The sequence below is a fragment of the Podarcis gaigeae genome, assembly GCF_964106915.1.
Source record: "Podarcis gaigeae genome assembly, chromosome: 1".
Classification (NCBI taxonomy): domain Eukaryota; kingdom Metazoa; phylum Chordata; class Lepidosauria; order Squamata; family Lacertidae; genus Podarcis; species Podarcis gaigeae.
In genome coordinates this window covers 82,458,755-82,479,951 of record NC_139678.1, presented here as the reverse complement: position 1 = coordinate 82,479,951, position 21,197 = coordinate 82,458,755, and the positions used below count along the sequence as shown (strand labels likewise).

The 21,197-nt window shown below is 43.6% G+C and overlaps 1 protein-coding gene across 2 annotated transcripts; it reads right to left on the bottom strand.

The window, feature by feature from the left end:
- Positions 1 to 38: 38 nt before the first annotated feature.
- On the bottom strand, positions 39 to 8,959 carry LOC310846233 (uncharacterized protein). 2 transcript variants are annotated; one of them, XM_083742462.1, is made up of 5 exons: positions 8,910 to 8,959; positions 5,279 to 5,445; positions 3,666 to 3,749; positions 2,349 to 2,510; positions 39 to 1,486 (listed from the first exon to the last, which is right to left on the bottom strand). In XM_083742462.1, exons 1-5 carry the CDS (start codon positions 8,917 to 8,919, stop codon positions 1,343 to 1,345), a joined length of 567 nt encoding a protein of 188 aa, XP_083598588.1. In that variant the 5' UTR covers positions 8,920 to 8,959; the 3' UTR covers positions 39 to 1,342. The 2 variants fall into 2 exon arrangements, with proteins under 2 accessions (XP_083598588.1, XP_083598587.1); XM_083742461.1 differs by lacking the exon at positions 8,910 to 8,959 and having other exon boundaries at positions 5,279 to 5,519.
- Positions 8,960 to 21,197: the final 12,238 nt, after the last annotated feature.

Sequence of the window (21,197 nt, the reverse complement as noted above, 5' to 3'; positions counted from 1 at the left end):
ATTTATTTATTTATTTATTTATTTAAAAAAACTGATATTACACAATGTTCAACTTCATATTATACAAGATACTACAATAAAAATATAATACATTATTAATATTATTATTAATTTATTATCATCATACATAAATAGGTTAACCAGTTAGTAGCCAATAGGGCCATGCACCGGATTCATGAGGGTAACATAGCCAATTGCAGCATACTGTGGCCTTAATTAACCAATCATTTGTTGACACATACCAAACGTATAATGTCCTCATTGTCTATTGGCAATAGAAGCTGGTGGTTGAAGAATGTTAAATGAAACCTGTTAAGCAAATCCTTGGCTTGAAATTGGTTACATCAAATCCATTGCTTGAAATCTCCACCGCTTTTAACATTTAACATCTCAGCTTTATGACTAAGAAATTCTACTTTATTTTATTTATAAAAATATCTATAACTCATAAATATACATATATATCTATAATAGTGTTGTGCAATATAATTATATGCCACCAGCTCATTAAAAAATCATAGTAGTATACAATCAAATCATTAAAGCATCATTAAATTGTAAGCTAAGAATATTAACAACAAATGACCAACAGTGAATCTAATTAACCCTCTGAAAATGCTTAGCAAAACAGGCGCCCCAGCAGAGATGATGATATCTCTTGGGGTGCTATTTGCCAGTCCTCCACATTCCAAATAAATAAGTTTTTCTCAAGGAGAAACCCACCCAATAAGCAAAGGAAGAAGTGAGTTGCAAGATGAATATGCATGGCTAAGGCTTTAACTGCAACGTAAAAAAATATATTTCCAGAGTCGTTTTGCTATCGCCAATCAAAATGTCACAAAATTGTGAGCCAGTGTTTGATTCCACAATGAAACAGGAGGAGGGGTGGATGAGGAAAAAGCTGGCTTTGTATTGAAGCTGTAACACCTGGCCAAAAATTCATGTTTGTTCTATAGGGAGTGACCATGAAGACTGACTGTGCTTCAGAAGGGACCACTAAACTACTGTTGGGTACTGATGACCTTTGGGTATGTGCGTATGTGGACTCTCCTTGCAATGATGAGTTTCTGCACTTCAAGATGCATGACTGCACCTCTGCCTCCTGTACACACAGACACGCACTTTGAGACCCAGCTTTGTATAGAGTGGTGCTTGTTCATAGAAGGCCTCCTGCACACACACATAGGCACTTTCCCTCTTCTTGCGAAGAAAGAGCCTCACGGCATCTCTACATCCCACCTTCTGAACGAAGGTCAAATCATACATATGGAGGCTGAGGCAATCGTGATGTACCTACTCAGTCCATGGTTCGGAGTAGGCACATGAATGTGCACTTGTCATCTCAGCTGCAGGAAAATTTGAGGTGCTCCAAATACTCCAGCAGCTCCTGGGCGAGGCGGGTTCCTTTAGTGAGCTCGTCCCATTGATCAGTGAAAGTCCAGGAGATTCTGCAGGAATCAGCAGAACATGGGGCTGTGGGCAGCAGCTGGAAATAAAAGGCATGAAGAACCTGAGTCAAATGTCGAAGCAGAACCATACAAATGCTGCATGTTCAGCACATGCAATGGAACATGCAACTGAAGGAGGAGAGCATTCTACATCAGGAATGCCAGCTTAAATAAATGCGGGGGGGGGGGTCCATGTAAGCCCCGCCCAGCATAATCGATCACAAGACACGGTGCGCCATTTGAATGGTAATGTTCATCATTTTGGGGGGAAACCCCTCAAATATTTTATTGGAGGGAGCGATGGGACCTCGGCCGCTAGGAGTTGGCTCCTATGCTCTGTATATGGGACTGTTGGGTCTCACAATCAGATTAATGGTCTCATAAATTAGGAAATCTATTTGAGATTCTTCCCACATGATTCTTTTTTTAAAAAAATCAAAAATCTGAATATTGAAGATTTCCATTAAGTGCACCTGTAACATTTACAAGTTTAAAGGATCAGTTAGGACCCAAAAGTAGGTTTCTCTTTTCAGGATGACAGTAATGGGCAAATGGGGGTGTCCATCATTTTTCAGGCAGAACTCTAGCCCAATTAACAGCTAAAAGGCAGAAATTCAGTAGGCATTTCCTCCATTACTTTGTATTCTTGCTGCGGAAAGATACTCCTGTCACATTTGCCAGGAAAAGGGGGGGATGTTGCAATACAACAAGGTGGCATTCCCTGTCCCATACAGAAACATGGGAAGCCTGCCCAACTCTTGATCATCCGCATCTTTCTGTGGAGGAAACACCCTGGAATGGGATGTTTAATGTAACTACAGGTTGTTATCCCGGGAGCATCATATAACAACTGTGGAACGCTTGTTTTACAAGCAAGCCCCGAAGGAGCAGCTCTTTTACCTTCATTTTCTTGACGGTGTTTTCCAGCTGGTTGAGGTACTTCTGGCAATATTCAGTTTGCCTATGGATGTTGGGTCTCAGTCTGCCGGCAATTGGTCTGATGATGCCTGCATAATGCTGGAAGCACTTTGTGTACTGACACAGTCTCGTGTCAATGGTGCCCTGTCACACAAGAAAGATGGACACCTTTACTGAGTAGTCTATTTAAGCAGCTCTGTGTAAAACGTGCAAAGATGGCCAGATTGCATTTTGGAAATGTTAAGTGCAGTGTTCATGGTTTGTTAGAACTCTCAGATTCAGGACAGGGCTGAGGTACCGTGTTGTTAACAGAGGTGTAGAAGACAGAGTTTTGGAAAGTTGAGTCGTACCTTGGAGGTTGAAGGCAATCTGTTCCGGAAGTCCGTTCGACTTCCAAAATGTTCGGAAACCAAAGCTCGGCTTCTGGTTGGCTGCAGGAACCTCCTGCAGCCAATCAGAAGCCATGGAAGCCCCGTCAGACGTTTGGGTTCCAAAGAATACTCACAAACCAGAACAGTCACTTCTGGGTTTCCGGTGTTCAGGAGCCATAATGTCTGAGTACCAAGGCTTTCGGGATCCAAAGTACGACTGTATGTTTTTTGCTTCCACAACAGGTCAAACATGCAACACCCACTCAGATACTCTTTTCTATGAAACTACCAAATTCCTACCTCCCGTTGAAACTGGCATCCCTAAAATTTGTCCTGAGCCCATCTAGTCCAGCATCCTGGTCTCACAGTGGCCAACTAGATGCCCGTGGGAAACATACAAGCAGGCTCTGAGCGCAAGAGCATTTTCCCTGGTATTCAATAGCATTGCTACCTCCAGCTGAGGAGGCAGAGCAGAGCCATCGTGGTTAGTAGCCATTGATAGCCTTAACCTCCATGAATCTGCCTTATCCTCACTTAAAACCATCCAGATTGGGGGGCCATCACTGCCTCCCGAGTGAGGAAGTTCCAAAATTTAACTATACGCTGTATGAAGAATTACTTTCTTTTATCTGTCCTAAATCTTCCAACATTCAGCTTATTTGGATGTCAGTGCATTCTAGTGCTATGAGAGAGGGAGGAAAACGTTTCTCCATCTGCTTTGAAATATATACTGCTTTGCAAAAAATTGTATATTAGGCAAAGTTGTTTAAAAAGAAATTGCAAATTGATGTGGAAATGTGGAGAACTGAACATAATACTGAAATAATATAATGAAAAAGTAGGAGAAACCAAAATTGACAGATTTGCCCATTTCTGCCCTACACACAGATACTGGGCTCGCTCTTCCTCTTGCGAAATGGCTCCTTACCAGGTCGGTGGGCTGGGCCACAATGCCATTGTTTCTTGGGATGCACACAGGTCCTCTGAGCTCTCTGCCTCCATAACCATCGTCCTGCAAATTTGAAAAACAAAACAAAACTTGGATTCCGGAACTGGCCAAACCAATTTTAATTGTGAAAAATAAGTTATATATTATTTGTCTTTCAAGCATTTGAAACTATTTCTACTATTATGAAATTTGGTGTGCTTCCCCTCCTCTGCTGAAACAGCTGAAAGATTTTATTACAACTTAGTATTCCTATACCCCCCCACACAAACTTTAGTAAAATGTTGAGAGCCAGTGCAGTCCTGTCAACAGAGTTGCCTGTGGTCTGGACTCAACAATTCACCTGTAGACCAATAAGGGTGTTAAAGGAGTCACCATCCCACAAATGCAATAAGGGTGAAGGGAATTTACTTATATTTAGGATCTGATTCATCATCTCTAGTAGAGTCAAGCAGGAATGTTCACTAGGGTAGCAGAACTGCCATCCTTTGCAGCTTGTGGTTTGTGTTTTTCTTTTGAATCATCTGAAGTGGAGCTATTTGTTCTCCAAAATAACTCACTGTAGATTCTACAGATTGATAGGCTGGAGGTGGAAACAGATGGGAGTTGTGAAAGAGGACTGAACCCAATAACCTCTTGTTTCCTTCCAAGGCTATGAATTGTAAGAGTGGGAAAATAATGGCCCATCACACAAGATTGTAGTGGGAAGGTCGAGGTACAAAGCTTAAAGGCTGTCAGTCCAATCCTGAACACATTCACTTGAAAGCAAGTCCCACATGCTTCAGATCATGCCTGACCTTCCATTGCTGATGTCCTAATGACTGCAGAATGTGGGAATAAGCAGGGCTTTGTATACTGAAAATCAGGGACAAGGGAGACCTACAACAAAAAGTTGCTGTGTGACATGCTTCTGTTCAAGATTCCAACCACTCCAAGCCATTCCTATTCCCACTAAGTATTTTGTACCCCCCCAACTCAATAGCCAGGATTCCATACTAACTGAGCATGTTCAGTCCTCACTTAGCAATTTGGAGGAAGGTTAAACCCCCTTAATTTACTCCCCGAAATATTATTAGTTTTGCTTCTGCAAAACATGGGGCTGTTGATACCTCCCTCTTGTGCGTGGATGTTTTGGCTACTTATGCATGATGACTCAAAAACCTGAGATCATTCTTAGTATCTAGATGCTGCTGCTGCTGCTGAAATGTAGGACAAATTGGTACTGATCCTGCCCTGGAAGTCACGTGCACCACACAGGACACTGCCTGCTGCTCGGAAACACAGGAGTGCATGGCCAGCAGCATTAAGCCAACTAAATATTAGATTTTATGTAATTTTAGTCAGCGACTCCAGTCGAACCAAAATATTTGGATCTCTTTCAGCTGACACTCTAGCCCCAACATCTGCCAACAATGCCAGTAACTCATGGCTGAGCTGGTCCAGTTTACCAAAGCACATTTCTTTGCGGGCCCCACAATTTTCAACATCTGGAATGGCTCTACTAAATTCTACTCTTAGCCGAGTGGAAGGAACGGTCCTTTAGAGACAAAGGAAGGAAGTGACACAGAAAGCAGGTGATTCATTCTTTTACATACCACTAAGGTCTTGTAAAGATCCCTCAGGCATTTCTTCAAGCGACTGATAATGGAGATGGCATTGGGCAGTTCCTCTGCACATGTCGGTCCGGCCTCAGTGGGGCATCCCTGACTCAAACTGCAAAGCACAGTCATCAGTGACACCACCAATACAAATGTGCGCCGTCCTGTAATAAACATAAGGATTGCGTCATCAGACTTTACATTGAGACAAATTGTGCAGTGAAATGCTATTTCACACTTCTTCAAAAGGAAGTCACATGGCATTCACCGGAGTTTACTCTCAAGAGCGTATCCATAGGTTGGGTGCTTTAATGGCCTTAATCTCCACACAAGAAGGCCAACATGGAAATAGTAAAGGTAGAATCCAAGGCAGGGGCGAATGAAGGGGTGGGGCGTCGCTACGTAGGGTGCATGTGCGGCATTGCTACTTATGATGCATGCACCGTACGTAGTGAGGCTGCACATGCACTGTACATAGCGCTTTGCCAGCAGCACCATACAGACAGATTATCAAAACATCTTTTTTTTAAAGGGGGGGGGCTGTTTTGAATGAGAGAAGAATGCAGCTGTGAGAAGAAAAATTGATAAATATGTTGCCAGGCTGCACTTATGGGTTATTTCCTGCCATTTTCCCTCCAATCACCCAACAGACACTCCCCCAGCACCCCTCACATGAGAAACCAAAGGGACAGATTCCTGGTAGCAACAGGTAAGGGTGGGTCTCTCTCTCTCTCTCTCTCTCTCTCTCTCTCTCTCACACACACACACACACACACACACACACCAGTCCTAGGAATGTAAGTCAGGTAATGTGGCTGCAACCTCCCATGCATCAAATGGGACCAGGCAGAGTAACAGAGTGACAACATTTCCCCTCCTGAGGGGCAGCTGTCACAAGACACGTGAAGCTACTTTGCTTATTTGTGCCCAGAAGCAGAGACAGTCAAGAGGGACTTTTCCCCCTCCGCCAGGCAAGAAGGAACAGTGGAATTCCAGCACCAACTTTTACTAGGAGTAGCTAAGGCCAAATACCTTAGTGAGGTCAGAGCTGTGGTGAAGTTCAAGTCAAGGCTGCCTGCCTTGTCACATGCAGTGTCACATGAAGTTTCCTGGCCGAAATCTCTGAATACTTCATCAATTGAGCTCCCCCTCATACCAACTCATGCCCCTTCGGCTCCCCTCAGTGTGGAGAAGGCTGAGCGTGGAGCCAAGTATAGCACAGCTTTGGTGGCTGGCTCCTCCAGAGCGCTCAGCCTCCTCCAGATGATGCGACGTCGCACATGCATTGTGTGCGGGATGTCACATGCATGTGACATCACACACACACATGTTGCACGTGTGATGTCATGTGCACATGGCATGCGCCGGGCCCCCTCGATCTTGGGAGCAACTTGGCATCTCTGAGGCTGATCCAAGACATTTTGCTGCCTGAGGCAAAGGACAAGATTCTAAATTCTAAATTGAATTTATATACTGCCCTATACCCAGAGGTCTCAGGGCAGTTCACAGAAAACTTCATGAAAGGAAAAAAACTATATGCCCAAAATACCTACACTTCAACTTCTACAGTAATTTTGATTATTGTCTACTATCATCTAACGAAACAGTTTTAGCAACATCTAATAAAACTACATCAAAGTCAAACAATTCTCTTGTTTAAAGGCATGGTGCACACACAGACATACACTTCATGTACAGTAGCCAAATGGGCAGTCTGGTCCATGGGGTGGTGTCCTCTACCTTAAGGAGCGCAGGACAGGCTGAGTGGCACACACAGCTTCAATCTCCAACACTTCAACACTGCCCCTTGGCCCTCAGCACCTGCTGCCTGAGGTGGCTGCCTCATGATAGGGCTGGCCTGCATTTCCTTGGTATTCTAGGCAAGCTATCACCATGTACAAAAGGCTACGCACACACCATACATTTAACTGTTGCCTTCGGGCAGAAGATACAGGACAATGAAAACACGAACCACACGCCTTCTGAATAGTTTCTATCCAAGAGCTCTGATTGCACTAAATACTGATCTCAGGGCCAGTTGTAAGAAATAGCAAGCAGTGAGTAGTAAGGAATGAGATAGGTTTTAGGTTATGCTATGCTTCTAATAGGTTATGTTATATTCTGGATTATGTTATGTTCTAATAGATTATGTCTGAATAGGATGAGAGTGTTGGAGATACGTGCGAATGTGTATGTGAATCCAGTCTTGGGTGTTTGATTTTCGTTGTTGTGTATACTGTGTATATACGGACAATGACAATAAATTTATCTATCTATCTATCTATCTATCTATCTATCTATCTATCTATCTATCTAAAGCACATTTATAGCATATTCTTCCCTCACCCAAGATTCCTGAGAACTGTAGTATCCCCCTAAGAGTTACAGTTCTCAGCACCATTAACAAATTACATCTTGAGGGGAGGGGTGAGCCACGTGCTTTAAAGATACGTTGTGTAAGCGACCATAAAACCCCCACAGCTCTCATCATTCTAGGGAGATGTGAGTGGGTCAGATCATCAGCTTACAAAACCACAAATGGAAGAAATGGGGTGGGGGTGCAGACCTGGGTTTCAAAACAGTAATGCACTTCATGTTTGGGTGGGGGGCCCAAAACCGTAATGACACCCTAAATTACAAACCAAATTCCAACACCAAAATTCCCTAGAGCTGCTCAGTCCTGTCCCAAGTCCAGAACTCCTGCTAACAAAAAATATGTAGAGTCTTGCCAGGAGGGAAACAAAATCCTCACTTCCATTCCCCACCCCCACCCCCCATGGCAGAGTTCCTCTGCTTTTACATTTCCACACCAAGAAAGCACCACCTGTTTAATTGCTACTCATCAGACAGTCACACAAGCCCTGCAACCATGCACATTTAATGCGCATTTAAAGCTCATGGCTACCAAGCTACAATTCCCAGGACTCCTTGGGGGGTGAGAGGAATGTGCTTTAAATGCTCAGCCTTCTGTTGCTGGAAGCCAGGGCTCCCCTGCTCTAAGCATGCACAGCCTTGTTGACATCCTAGCAGGCCCTCAGGCATTCTCAACCTTTTTTTGTTTTTGTTTTTTGTTTAACTCATCACAGTGGGCAAAGCATGATAAACACCCTTGCCCCTTGTTTATACACAGGTCGACTATGCCCCAAAGGTTCAAAGAAAAATCTTGCATAGCAACAGAAGAATCCAGGAATCCAGCAATGACATCTCACCTTGGGTAGATTTTTTTAAAAAATAAAAACATCTCTGCTTCTACTCAAGCACCCAAACAAGAATCCACGTCGCCAGTGCTGCCCAGTATGACAAATCACACATGTGTTGGCAACTCTGCTCCCACCACTGAGAGAACTCAGCACTGGAAGAGTTACAATCCACTGTACAACTTTACTTTGCTGGCTTTTCTCTAGGAAACATCCAGAACCTGCCCTACCTCCCATCTCCCCAAACACTTGCCTCAACATTTTGTCCCACTCATAACACACACATACCACAGACCAGTTTATTGAAGAAGACTTTCCCTCCACTAGCTCAGCCCAGATAAACTTCTCAGCCAATCAGCCCATCTCTCCACACTGTCTTCCAAGGAAACATGCATGCAACAGAGTGCCCTCCAGCAGCCTCTACTACTTACGCTGCCTCATCCTGCTTCAAGTTAGATGCCTTTCCACTCCTTAATTGTCCCTCTACCTACTGCTTTCCCCGGGTCCTTATATCTCACCTGTTTACTGCTGATCACACCCCTAGTCTGACATCACTTCTAGAGAAAAGCAGGCTGTGAAATTCTGTGAATGAACAGGATGTGGGTAATGTAATTCAGCTGTGTAGAATGAACTCATTGGACACTTCTGAGCAGGGCAGGGCAGGGCAATCTATGGAGGTGTCCTGCGTGAGAAGCTGGGTCTGGTGGCAAGGATCATAGAATCTGGAATCATAGAATTGTAGGGTTGGAAGGGACCCTGTGTGTCATCTAGTCCAACCCCCTACAATGCAGGAATCCCAACGAAAGCATCCATGACAGGTGGCCAGCAAACATCTGCTTTCAAACCTCCAAGGAAGGAGACTCCACCACCTCTGATGGGAGTCTGTTCCACTGTCAAACACCACTTACTGTCATAAAGTTCTTCCTGATGTTTTGTTGGAATCTTCTTTCTGGTAGCTTGAATTGGTTCAGGTCCTAGCCTCCAGAGCAGGAGAAAATACACTTGTTCCATCTTCCATGCAATAGCCCTTTAGATATTTGAAGGTGGCTATCACATCTCCCCTCAGTCTCCTCTTCTCCAGGCTAAACATACCCAACTCCCTCAACCATTCTTCATAAGGCTTGGTTTCCAGACCCTTTATCATCTTGGTCTCCCTTCTCTGCACATGTTCCAGCTTGTCAACATCCTTCTTAAATTGTGGTGGCCAGAAATGGACACAGTATTGCAGGTGTGGTCTAACAAAGGCAGAATAGAGTGGTACTATTACTTCCATTGATCAGAACACTATACTTCCCCAAAGAAGAAAGTGTGAGAGCCCCTAGCCTAGATCTGTTTCTGTTCAGTGAAAAAGAAAAAAACCTCAATTGTCAAGTTTCAAAAAGTTAGGAGAGAACTCCTTGCTGCAACTGAATCCTACTTTGGTTTGTTGTTTTCTTCAGGCAGTTTTTAATCTCTCAACAACTTTTTATGCAGAGGTGCTCAATTCTATTTCTGCTGAATCAGATCATCCAAACCCCCCCCCCCTTTTTCTCTTCTTTCTGGATATGTTTCTTTCTCTTCTGCCAATGCTTCTTAAAAGATCAATGTCATGATCACATTGATCCTAGAAGTCTTTTTTTTGTGTCAGTGATCTTGAATAATCATCTTCAAGCATTTTCAGATGACCCCCTATAATAGGTAGCAGGCATAATTTCAAGTGGAGGTATAACAAACTCACAATGTCAGGAAACAATGTATGATATTAGAACTATATAACAGAATACTCATGTCCTGAGGAATCTTCACAGTACTATCCTCTGCATGTCTACTCAGAGGCAACTGCTGAGTTCAGTGGGCTTACTCAGTAAAGTAGGTATAGGATTGCAGCCTCAGATATCCTTCTGGAAAAATGCACAATGTCTATTGAGGAGACATGTGTTTATTTTTACAATCAATTACTGTGGCTGTGTACAAACCATGCCTTTAAAGCACATTCAAAATGGCATGTTTTCCCTCAAAGAATTGCGGTTTAGCCCTCATGAAGTTACAATTTCCAGCAGCCTATAACAAACTACGTTGCCCAGAATTCTTTGAGGGGGAAAATGTGCTTTAAAAGCATAGTGCATATACAGCCTGGGTATACGGCTGGAGTAAATTAAATAGCAGTTTTTCTCTGCCTGGGCCTATTGCATCAACTCCTGGACAATGGTCAAGGATGATGGAAGTCGTAAGAGGGGCACAAATTCCATGGCCCTGGATTAGTGTTTCTCAGCTAGGGGCCAGATGGCCTTCTGGGGACCCCCAGGATATTCCAAGGGGGCCACAGGTGGAAATCGCATAAATGGGGGTGCATGGCATGAGATTAGGGGGCCACAGAGGGAAGTGAGAAGTGAAGAAAACAGAGAAGTGACTGAAAAAAGAAAACAGAAAAGAAAAAGATAACAGAGACGTGCAGAAAATGGAAAACAGAGAAGTGGAGTGAACAGAGAAGTGACCGTGATTCCCAGTGGATGGATTGCCATGCGCACTCTATTAACAACGTTACTTCCGCTTCCTTCTCCTTCCCACTTCTGCACTCCACCACTGTGCGCACCAAGCTGTTGGCAAGCTGTCTGGTAGGACGGGGGGGGGGGGGCATAGGAAGGAAGCAAGGTCGGAAGGGGGGCAACACTGATCTTTACATCTGCAGCTTCCCTCCCAGGTTGAGAAGAGCAAAGGAAAAGGAGCAAGTGAGACAGACCAGTTAGGGACACCTTGATCAATTTGAAACCACCTATCAAGCCTCTAGTATGATAATTGCCTTTATTGATCTTAGACTTGGCCCAACTCTGCCCTAGTTGCAACCCCCATCCCCTTGGCCTGGCCTGTTATTGACTTTTTTCGCCTGGAGCAAAAAACCAAACTTGATATGGGGCGTGGGTGTTTCCTACGAGAAGCTAACTGGGCTGCACCTGCTTTACTTTCTCCTCTCCTCTCATGGTTGGCCAAAGAGAAAAGTTCAAACAGTGTTACTAAGTGTGTAAGGGCTGCTCGTGCAATTGATCTTTTACACACACTCATGCATATTACACACCTTCCTCATATTTGTCCTTCTGCACTGCTAAGAATTTTGGGACAAAGGCTGATGACAAGGGCTTGTAGCTGAAAAAAATAAGGCAGAAGAGGCTGTGTGTGACCCACATGTGGTGTGACCACTACAATTTGCACTGGGGCAATCTGAAATTCTTCAAAAGCTGAAATTTGCAACCTGTTGCTGTTTAGATCCTGCAACCTGAAGGATGAGAAACCTGTTTTTGCAAATAAAAATGTAAGAAATACTGATAAAAAACCATACTGAGTTATATTTAGTGCTAGTGATACTCAGAGAAGACCCATTTCAATTAATAGACATGGCTGATTTAGGTTTATTAACTTTAATGGGTCTACTCTTAGTAGAGGTAAATTGGAGACAAGCCAGTGATTTTGTAATTGTGGAATATGCCTAGTCTTGAATGCCTCTCTTCTTCTCTTTCAGAGATGAAGGATAGGAATGCAAGTGTCAATCTTCACAACAAAAAGGGGTTTTCCAAGCCAAGGAAATTGCTCACATCAAGCTGGGGAATTTGCAGGATGAACTGCTGAGATCCTGTATCCAGTTCTGATGTTTCCATTTTGAAAAGGATGTTGAGAAACTGGAGAGGATGCATGAAAGTGTGGCAGATATTGTCTGGAAAACATAAAGCCAAAAAAGTTAATACAAACACATGTTCATATGCTAATATATATGGAATGTTGCTGGGTACTTTAAGGAAACAGGCACACACGAAACCGAAATTTGCATAAATCAGCTTTCCCCAGGATGTTTTAGATTGCAACTTCCATCCTCCTTGACCTTGGGCCATTGTGGCTGAGGCTGGTGCATTGCAGGTGTTGAACAGGTTGGCAGCCGCCAAGGGGCAGGCCCAGAGGGTGAAGAAACAATGCCTCTCCACTCTGGCTCAGGGTGCCTAGAAGCCCGTCTGCCCATCCATCCATGTACCCCCTGGGGCCACTTCTCCCCTGCTCTGGGAGGCCAGACAAAGGGACAGTGGGCTTGCCAGCTCCTTGCCAAGGGCACAAGGGAGCCTAGGTATGCCCCTGATGCAGCCCATCGTATCTGGAGAGCACCAGGTTGGGAAAAGCTAGTATCAGGGTACAGAATGTAAACTGTTCTGTGATCCTCGGATGAAGGGCTGTATAGAAATTTAATAAATAATAATAATAGAATGTCTCTGGGTGAAATGGAGAGGATGAGTGACTAGGGCTTCATCATCACTGCACAAAGGGCAAAGTGGCACACTCCCCACCTCAAGCCAGGAACAAAAGTGAGCCAGATTGCCAGATGAATCTTACTTCCGCACTGAGGACAGCATCTGGTTTGGAAAATCAATAGCTGAAATGACCTTGAAGGCAATGTGGAAATAGACCCCATTCCAAACCATGCTTTTTTCTTCATTTATATATAGAAAAATTATAATATATATATATATCAAAGTGGTTTACAACATAAAACCATACAGTGAAAAACATATTATATAGTTAAGAACCATATTAAAAAGTTAAAAACAGACCATTGTGGAAAGATGTATTCTTAATTGCCTGCATAAGCCAGGTGGAACATAAAGTTTTCAGCAGGTGTTTAAAAGTTGGAACAGAAGGTGCCTGCAATCAGGGAAGGTGTTCTTAAAGTAACCCACTGCAGGTAACTTATGCCGCTCAAGTTAAGCTATTTGAGCCCTACCATGTCTGCTGGGACACGGGTGGCGCTGTGGGTTAAACCACAGAGCCTAGGACTTGCCAATCAGAAGGTTGGCTGTTTGAATCCCCGCAAAGGGGTGAGCTCCCGTTGCTCGGTCCCTGCTCCTGCCAACCTAGCAGTTCAAAAGCACGTCAAAGTGCAAGTGGATAAATAGGTACCGCTCCGGCCAGAAGGTAAACGGTGTCTCTGTGCACTGCTCTGGTTTTGCCAGAAGGGGCTTAGTCATGCTCGCCACATGACCCTGTACGCCAGCTCCCTCGGCCAATAAAGCGAGATGAGTGCCACAACCCCAGAGTTGGTCCTGACTGAACCTAATGGTCAGGGGCCCCTTTACCTTACCATGTCTGCTAAGTGCTGGAGAAAATGTGTGCAGCACAGTACCTACATGCATATGTGGTGGCACTGCCTCCACATAGTACGCTTCTTGGACCAGCTTTTTGACCACTTGCCCCTGGGAACAAAATGAAGTATATCAATATCTGCTCCTCCAGCTCTCGTCTTCTTATTCACTGCTCTTGAGCTATTCTGCAAGGCACTCGTCATCTCACTACTCGTGGCTGCTTGCATGATAGTGGCGGGTTGGGGGGATGGAAAACATTACTGCACATCACTTTTACTGGTTAGTACAGGCAAATTTAGTACATAGCCTTGTCTGAGAAACTGACGCACAACACCAGATTGAGTAAGGGCCAATCCAAGACGGATACATTTGAGGAAGTCCAGTTTCTGCACGTTGCAAGTATTGTTGAATTGGTGGAAGGAGGTGAGGCTGCTGGCCTTGCTTGTTTAGCCTTAGGAGAGATTCAACATGATCGCCAACCCACCCTGATGTTGTGCATTGCTCCTGAAACCCCTTCCCAGTTTCTTCTTTATACACAAGTGTATACAGCAGAAACAAATTATATTAAAAGTTTATTCTTGCTTGCCTTTGATTTGCACATGGTAACACATGTGCAAAATAATTAATAAATGAGTATTTAAAAACAACAGCAACAACTGGTGGCAGAGCTGCACTGTAGCCACAAGTAGCAGGCTAGTTTAAGGGGAACAAGACAGGCTATGTAGCATAAATACTCAGTCAAATGAGTGGGGTACAAATACTACTACTACTACTACTAATAATAATAATAATAAAGCTCTGTCCTCCAACACCTTCCTACTGCTCCTCACTTCTGTCCCCTCACTGACAGGACCACCTGTGGCACCCAGCTACCCCACAAGACAGGGGTAGACAGCATGACTGCACTGCAGTTCCCATAATCCTTAAGCTCTGGCCACGCTGCTTGGGTCTGATGGTAGTTGTAGTCCAAGGACACCTGGAGGGCACCATGTAGGAATGGAGGCAAGGGGCAGGAGATCTGGGCCCTGACACAAAGAACCCAAGGGCTTACAGCCTCCCTGCTTTAACAGATAAACTGATGAAATCTGGACTAAGTGAAACTGAACTAGGAAAAAGTTGTAATGATTGAGGTAGACAGCTCAACAAAAATGTCAACTCTGTAGGCAGTATGTAGTAGTTAGTGAGAGGGAAGGGCAAAGTCCATGTTAGTGGGTATTAGGAAAGAGATTTTGATACAAATTGGCCGGTATTGTAATGGCCTACTAGAAATCCATGGTGTGGCCACAATTGGAATGTTGTGCACATTTCTGGTTGACCCGTTTAAAGATGGAGTATCATAGATTTGGGGAACATGTATAAAAAGACAAGAAAAACGACCAAGGGGTTGAAGGACATTCCCTCTGAGGGAACGTGAGCATCTGAGGCTCTTTTGCGGGAAAATGACTAAGCAGAGACATGGCAAGAGTTTTATAAAATTATGCATGGCATGAAGGAAGTGGACAGAGAAATGTCCCAATAACCTATCTTGGACTCATCTATTGAAATATGCTACATGTGAGGCTTCCCTTCAAGAGCCAAAGGACTAGGGGGCACAGGCACATGACAGGACAAATCAGTAATAGGATTTATTGTATAGTTGTATTTCTTGCTTGAAGTCTTGTTTTAGCACTGCTTTTCTTCCTGTTTCTAATGTGATAGGGCCCCTGCAGACTGGCAGAGGCTTTTTTGCATTGTTGTTATTATTACTGTATTATTAATTGAATTTTTAGACTCCCCAAGTGTTTTTTTCCCTTAAAAAATGTTTAGGGGTGCTCTCATTTTCCTACTCATATTGAAATACTGCCCCTCAGTGAGGCCAAACTTAGATTCACAAAACATTTAGGGGTATGCGTACCCCTGCCTACCCCCAGAAAAAAAGCACTAGACTGCCCTATACCCTGAGGTATAGGTCTTATATAGTGAACTAACGGTGGATTTACACTGGACTGTTGACTAGCTGCTCTTCAATACTTCCCCAATCTTACCCTCATTATTGTCACCCAGAGGGGTGGCACTTTTGCACTATATATGAGAACATATACAAAAGTAGGACAAATACATGCATCTGCTGGAAACATCTGTGGCATGAAAAATTACAGGATTGTCACAGGAAGCTACTGGACTTATACTAGTTGGAAAGGAAACAGTATGTATGCCCCAAAGTGCTTGCAGGTGCAAACAGTATTGGAAGTGGCACTGTGTATAACCGGCCCATTAACATCATGAGCATGCATAAGCATGAATGCACAATAAAAAGAGACATCTGGAGGGTCCCCAGTTGCAAACTATGATAGGATCCTGTTGGATGAAGGGTTGTGTAAAAATACAATCAATCAATATGTAAAAGACCTTTCAGAAACTTCAGCTAACTCATAATTCAGCGACTAGACTACTGACTGATGGACATAGCTGTCAAGTGTCCCTTATTTGAAGGGACAGTCCCTTATTCCAGCGCCATGTCCCGCTGCTGTCCCTTATTGATGGATGTCCCTTAAATGTCCCTTAAATGATGTCCCTCAAATTTCAAAGGAAGCAGCTCCTCTCCCTCCCTGCTGGCCAGGGAGGAGGCAGGCTCCAACTGTGTTGCTTGGCTGTGTTGCTCGCCCAATAAGAAGTCTAAGAACGACTGGGGGGTGGAGCTTGCATGCCTTGTGTGTGGCTAGCTAATGCAAGCTGAGGGGGGTTTTGAATGCTGGACGCCATTTTGTTGCAGGTGCTGCTGCAAACTTTGCAGTGCAAAGCCAGGCCGGGAAGCCATCTTAAGTTGAGGCTGCATAGGCCTTGTGGTGCATGTGATTCAGATTCTATTCAGTTGAACCTCTGGTTACAAAGTTGGTTGGACAGTGTTCTCGAGGCTACCAGCATGAGTTTGACCAGACCGCAGGAGGACAGAAAGACTGGAGTGCCTGGAACAGGTGAGGCTGCAGGTCCCTTATTTTGGCTGCCGGTCCCTTATTTTCAAATCTGTAAGTTGACAGCTATGCTGATGGAGGCTATATGGAACACATCCCACCAGTTCTGAAACAACTTCACTGGGTTCCTGTGCATTTTCTTTAAAAAAACAACAACAACTTTATTTCAATAAATCAGTCAATCATCTTATTTGTGTGCCGCCTTTCCGAAGTTATGGTTTTAAGGTGGCTTACAACATATTAAAAATCTACAAAAGTAGCCATAAACAATACGCAAAACATCAAAAGGTACACAACCAAACGGAACAATTTCCACATAAATCGTAAGATCCAAAATAAAGATATAAAGAATTAGCATCAACGACACCCATAAGGGCTCCCCAACAAAAACCCCTAAACAATACCCCAGTCCAAGATTCTGTTCAGCAGCCTCAGCTTCTGTTGCTGGAGTCAACCAGGGCCCTACCCTCCCAGACCAGGTGGGAAAAGGCCTGCAAGGCAGTGAGCAGATCTTCCAGGACTCAAAGCCAAGAAGTTACCAAATCAGCAACAGCAACCCAAATAAGAACAGTTAAATATCATTGTCAGGCTCCCCAAAACACAATGGCAGTAACCCTTCCTTGAAAGTAAGGAAGATATCTTTGTTCAAGCTAATAGTAATAGGGACAGATTCAACAGCAAGCACAAGGTGTAGAAGTCCAGATTTCAAGGTACACGAGCAAGACTTTGGAAGGAGATAATTAAGACAAATTCATGGGGAATAAAGCTATTGGTGGTGCTGTTCTTGATAGATGTGTGTTACCTTCAGTATCATAGGTGGTATTCCTCTGAATATCAGTCACAGGGCACACAAGTGAGCAGGATGCTGTTGATATTCTGCTTTTGGGCTTCCCACAATCACCTGGATGATCACTCTGAGAAGAGGATGCTGAACTAGATGGGCCCTGGGTCAAATCTAGTAGGCCTCTTCTACTGCACCCTTGATGCTGGTCTGGCTCTTATGTTCATATGAAAGTTGTAAGTAAGCTAGTCTAGTTAGGTAAAGGTAAAGGGACCCCTGACCATTCGGTCCAGTCGTGACCGACTCTGGGGTTGTGGCGCTCATTTCGCTTTATTGGCCGAGGGAGCCAGTGTACAGCTTAGTTTATTATAAAACTTAACATGTAGCAACCATGCACACAAAAGCTTTCATTTTTCAGACAATTGTGAAAACTTAACTGCTGGCCAAAGGTAAATAAACAGTAAACACTAAAGCACGAGTGAAAAAGTTACTTGTGGAAAGGTCTATGCACGAGGGGCGGGGGGGGGGGACCAGTATAAAGGAAGGGCTATCTTAAGAGGAAGAGATTTCTTAAAATTTCAAAATGCAAATTAGATCTTCTAAGATGTGCAACAGCTGTGGGCATGATGCTGTGAGCCAGACGTCTGCGGAGATGTTGTATAAGAGATGACAGGCAAGGTGAATAAGCTAAAAATCTGAGAGATGCCCCCAGGAGGCAGAGGAAATGGTGGATTCATAAATCAAAAGTTACGGATGTGGAAATGTGAAATGACGACTGTAAGTTATTGGTGCTCCAGTAACTTTATATCACTTTATGGGATGGAGCAATACTGGGAAACACAAAAGAAGTGCTGAATTCCTCTGGGAAGTTCTTAAAGAAAGGGTGTGACTGACTAGCATCCAATTACTGAGAGTAATTGATGGCACCACATTTCTTCCAGGATAAAACATCCTTTGGGCATTTCTTCCAAAGTCTCCAAGTTATTTCAAAATGTTCACATTTGTGTGAACAGCTAAAGTCTCCTGTGCACAATTGCAACATTCTGAAGCTCTTGCAAAGGTGTGCTGAAGAGGACTAGAGCATGCATCATCAAACACTGGCTGGATCCAGGGATTATAAGGGTATCAGCATACAGCCTAATACCCCAAACTCATTCATATATATATATGCTTAGTGCTAAAGACTGATTTAAAAATAGGGTGATTACCGGGTAAATGGAATCCACCCCAAAAGTTACAGTAAATGTTTGCCGAGTTGTGATAGGTCCGATAGCTGCTGCCCACATGAAAAGCCCACCTTTTATACAGATGGAGAAGTAATGAGTGCTAAGAGCATCTACACCTGTGGAGACTAGATTGTTCTTCAGTTCTTCGGGAGGGGGGGGGAGATTGAACTTCCTGTGTCCTGAGGGCTGCTCCAGATGACGTATTTATTCAAACTTTTGTCATGATTTGCAGATGTTAGATTATATCCAGTCTTTATTAAGCATTTGTTTTCTTTGCAGAGAAATTATACAACCACAAACATTCATCCTGATTTGCTTGTGGGGCATATATACAGTATGTATTCCTTGTTAGTCATTCATTTCACATTTTCCAGTGTATTTGTCCCTTTCCAAACCACAAAAGTCTGTTTCTTATGAAATCTTAATTTGTTGCACTTGAGTTTAATCCAATTTAATTACGCAAATCTAAATTTCCAGGTATATGCTTAAATCCTTCCCTCAAAATAGGAGAAAGACAGAAAAATCACATGGGAAAATGCAGCATGACAACAACTGGATGATAGCTTCATCTGTGTGGATGCCCCATAAAAAAAACAAGTGAATGAAGTGGTGGCAATTCCACACAAAACACACTGGAGGCTTCTATTGTGGGGCCAATGCTCTTCCTGCATGCAGCATCCATACAATGTTTTCGGTATGAAACTGCCTGCCTGTATTCCATATCCCCACAACCCATTTAATAAAGATTTACTATTTCTAGGAAAATTCCAGTAAGTTAAAGCAAAACAAAACCTGTTGTCAATTATCCATTTGCAATATCTCAATGATCCATTTCCAAATAAAGCTCCTGTCTGGAAACACCCCTAATGCTGGAAGACTCGACCCTTTATCTCAGCCCCTATCTAAACAAAGAAAGTGAATTCTTACAGGGAAGTCTCAGTTTCCCATCTCTCCTTCCATCAATTACCTTCTACTTTGTTGTATGTTTGTATTTGTACAACAATGGGATAGGATTGTTCCTATACTGACAACCTACAGAGGATAGACTTCACAATCCTTGCCTATCGCTGGAAGACCACAAAGGGATGGGTGGAGCTGGTCAATGGCCATCTTCAGACTTCTGTGTCAGTTAACTGTGAACAACAGCCAAGATTGGTAAGCACAAAATGTTTGGCAACATTGTCTAAACTCGCCCCCCCCCCCCCCGGCAATGTTTAACACAAATCTGAGGAATTTTCAATTTAGTTAACCTTAACAACATGCCAAAAATGCACTGTGCTCGCATTTTTGGGTTATTGTTTTGATTTTATATATTGTGATCTTTTCTGTGAACCACCCTGAGGCATCCGGGTATAGGGTGGTATATAAATTCTAATAATAATAATAATCTGTAGCTTTTTAAGTATTGAATGTCTTCTCTGATCTTGATGCTGATTTCGAGTATCTCAACCTGTCTTGAAAAGTTCCTAACTTTTTAAAATTCAGTTTTTATTGCTGTTCTTTATGCAACACACCCTGCTCACTTTTCTTTATTTCTACCTGCGGACCTTTCCTATGCAAGCCGTGTGCGATGATAGCCTCCAGTACAAATAACTGTGTTAAAAGTCCCATAATCTCCTGCTATTTCATGGTTCTGTGAGGAGCCTTCCCTGAATCCCAGTGGAAGCTTTCCTGTGTTTCCTTCTCTAACGGGAAATGATGTAAAAAGCATTGCTTGGGGCTGCTCTTACCGTAATCAAACAGGATTGTGCGTGAGAAATTCTGCTTGTACGTATTTGCCTGTGGGAGGTATTTGTGGGAAATCTAATGTTTGGTTTTCCCAGCATCTGCAAGCAGGAAATTATTTTCCCTCAAAGCACTATAGTGATATTCTGAGGGTGTCCAGAAGCCTCTTCTATACCCTTGTGATGTTGAATATATGTCAGCAAGTTTTATCATTGGTCTTCCCATTCTTCATCATTTTGACCATTTGAGTCAAATGCTGCGGGTTGGACTAGAAGACATTTGAGTCCCTTCCAACTCTAAGATTCTATTATTCTAACCCCTGCAATGCAGGAATTTCAACTAAAACATCCATGACAGATGGCCATCCAATCTCTGATTGAAAACCTCCAAGGAAGGAGAGTCCACCACCTCCTGAGGGACGAACAGCTCTTACCACCAGAAAGTTCTTCCTGATATTTAGTTGGAATCTCCTTGCTTGTAACTTGAAGCTGTTGATCCAGGACCTACCCTCCTGAGCAGGAGAAAACAAGCTTGCTCCATCACTCATGTAACAGCCCTTTAGATATCTCAAGATGGCTATCATCTCTCCTCTCAGTGTCCTCTTTTCCAGGCTACAAATACCAAATTCCCTCAACTGTACCTCATAAGGCTTGCTTTCCAGACCCTTGGTCATCTTGACAGGAGCTATTGGGAGTCAGCACAAAAGACCTGGGGCTTTGGCAATCACTCGTAGCCGAGTAAGATTGTCTTCCATAAACACAGTTTTAGAAGTGAGTCTGTAAGTGACTGTAGAGGCCAATTCTGGATCCACAAGTCTAACCACAGTGGGGACATAGGTTTCCTGGAGGGAGTTGATCATGGTGAGGGTTTGCCCAGCATGCCTTCCTCTTAGCATGTTTCTCCCTTTTGTCCTGAGTTTGAGCGTCTTCAAAACCTTTGA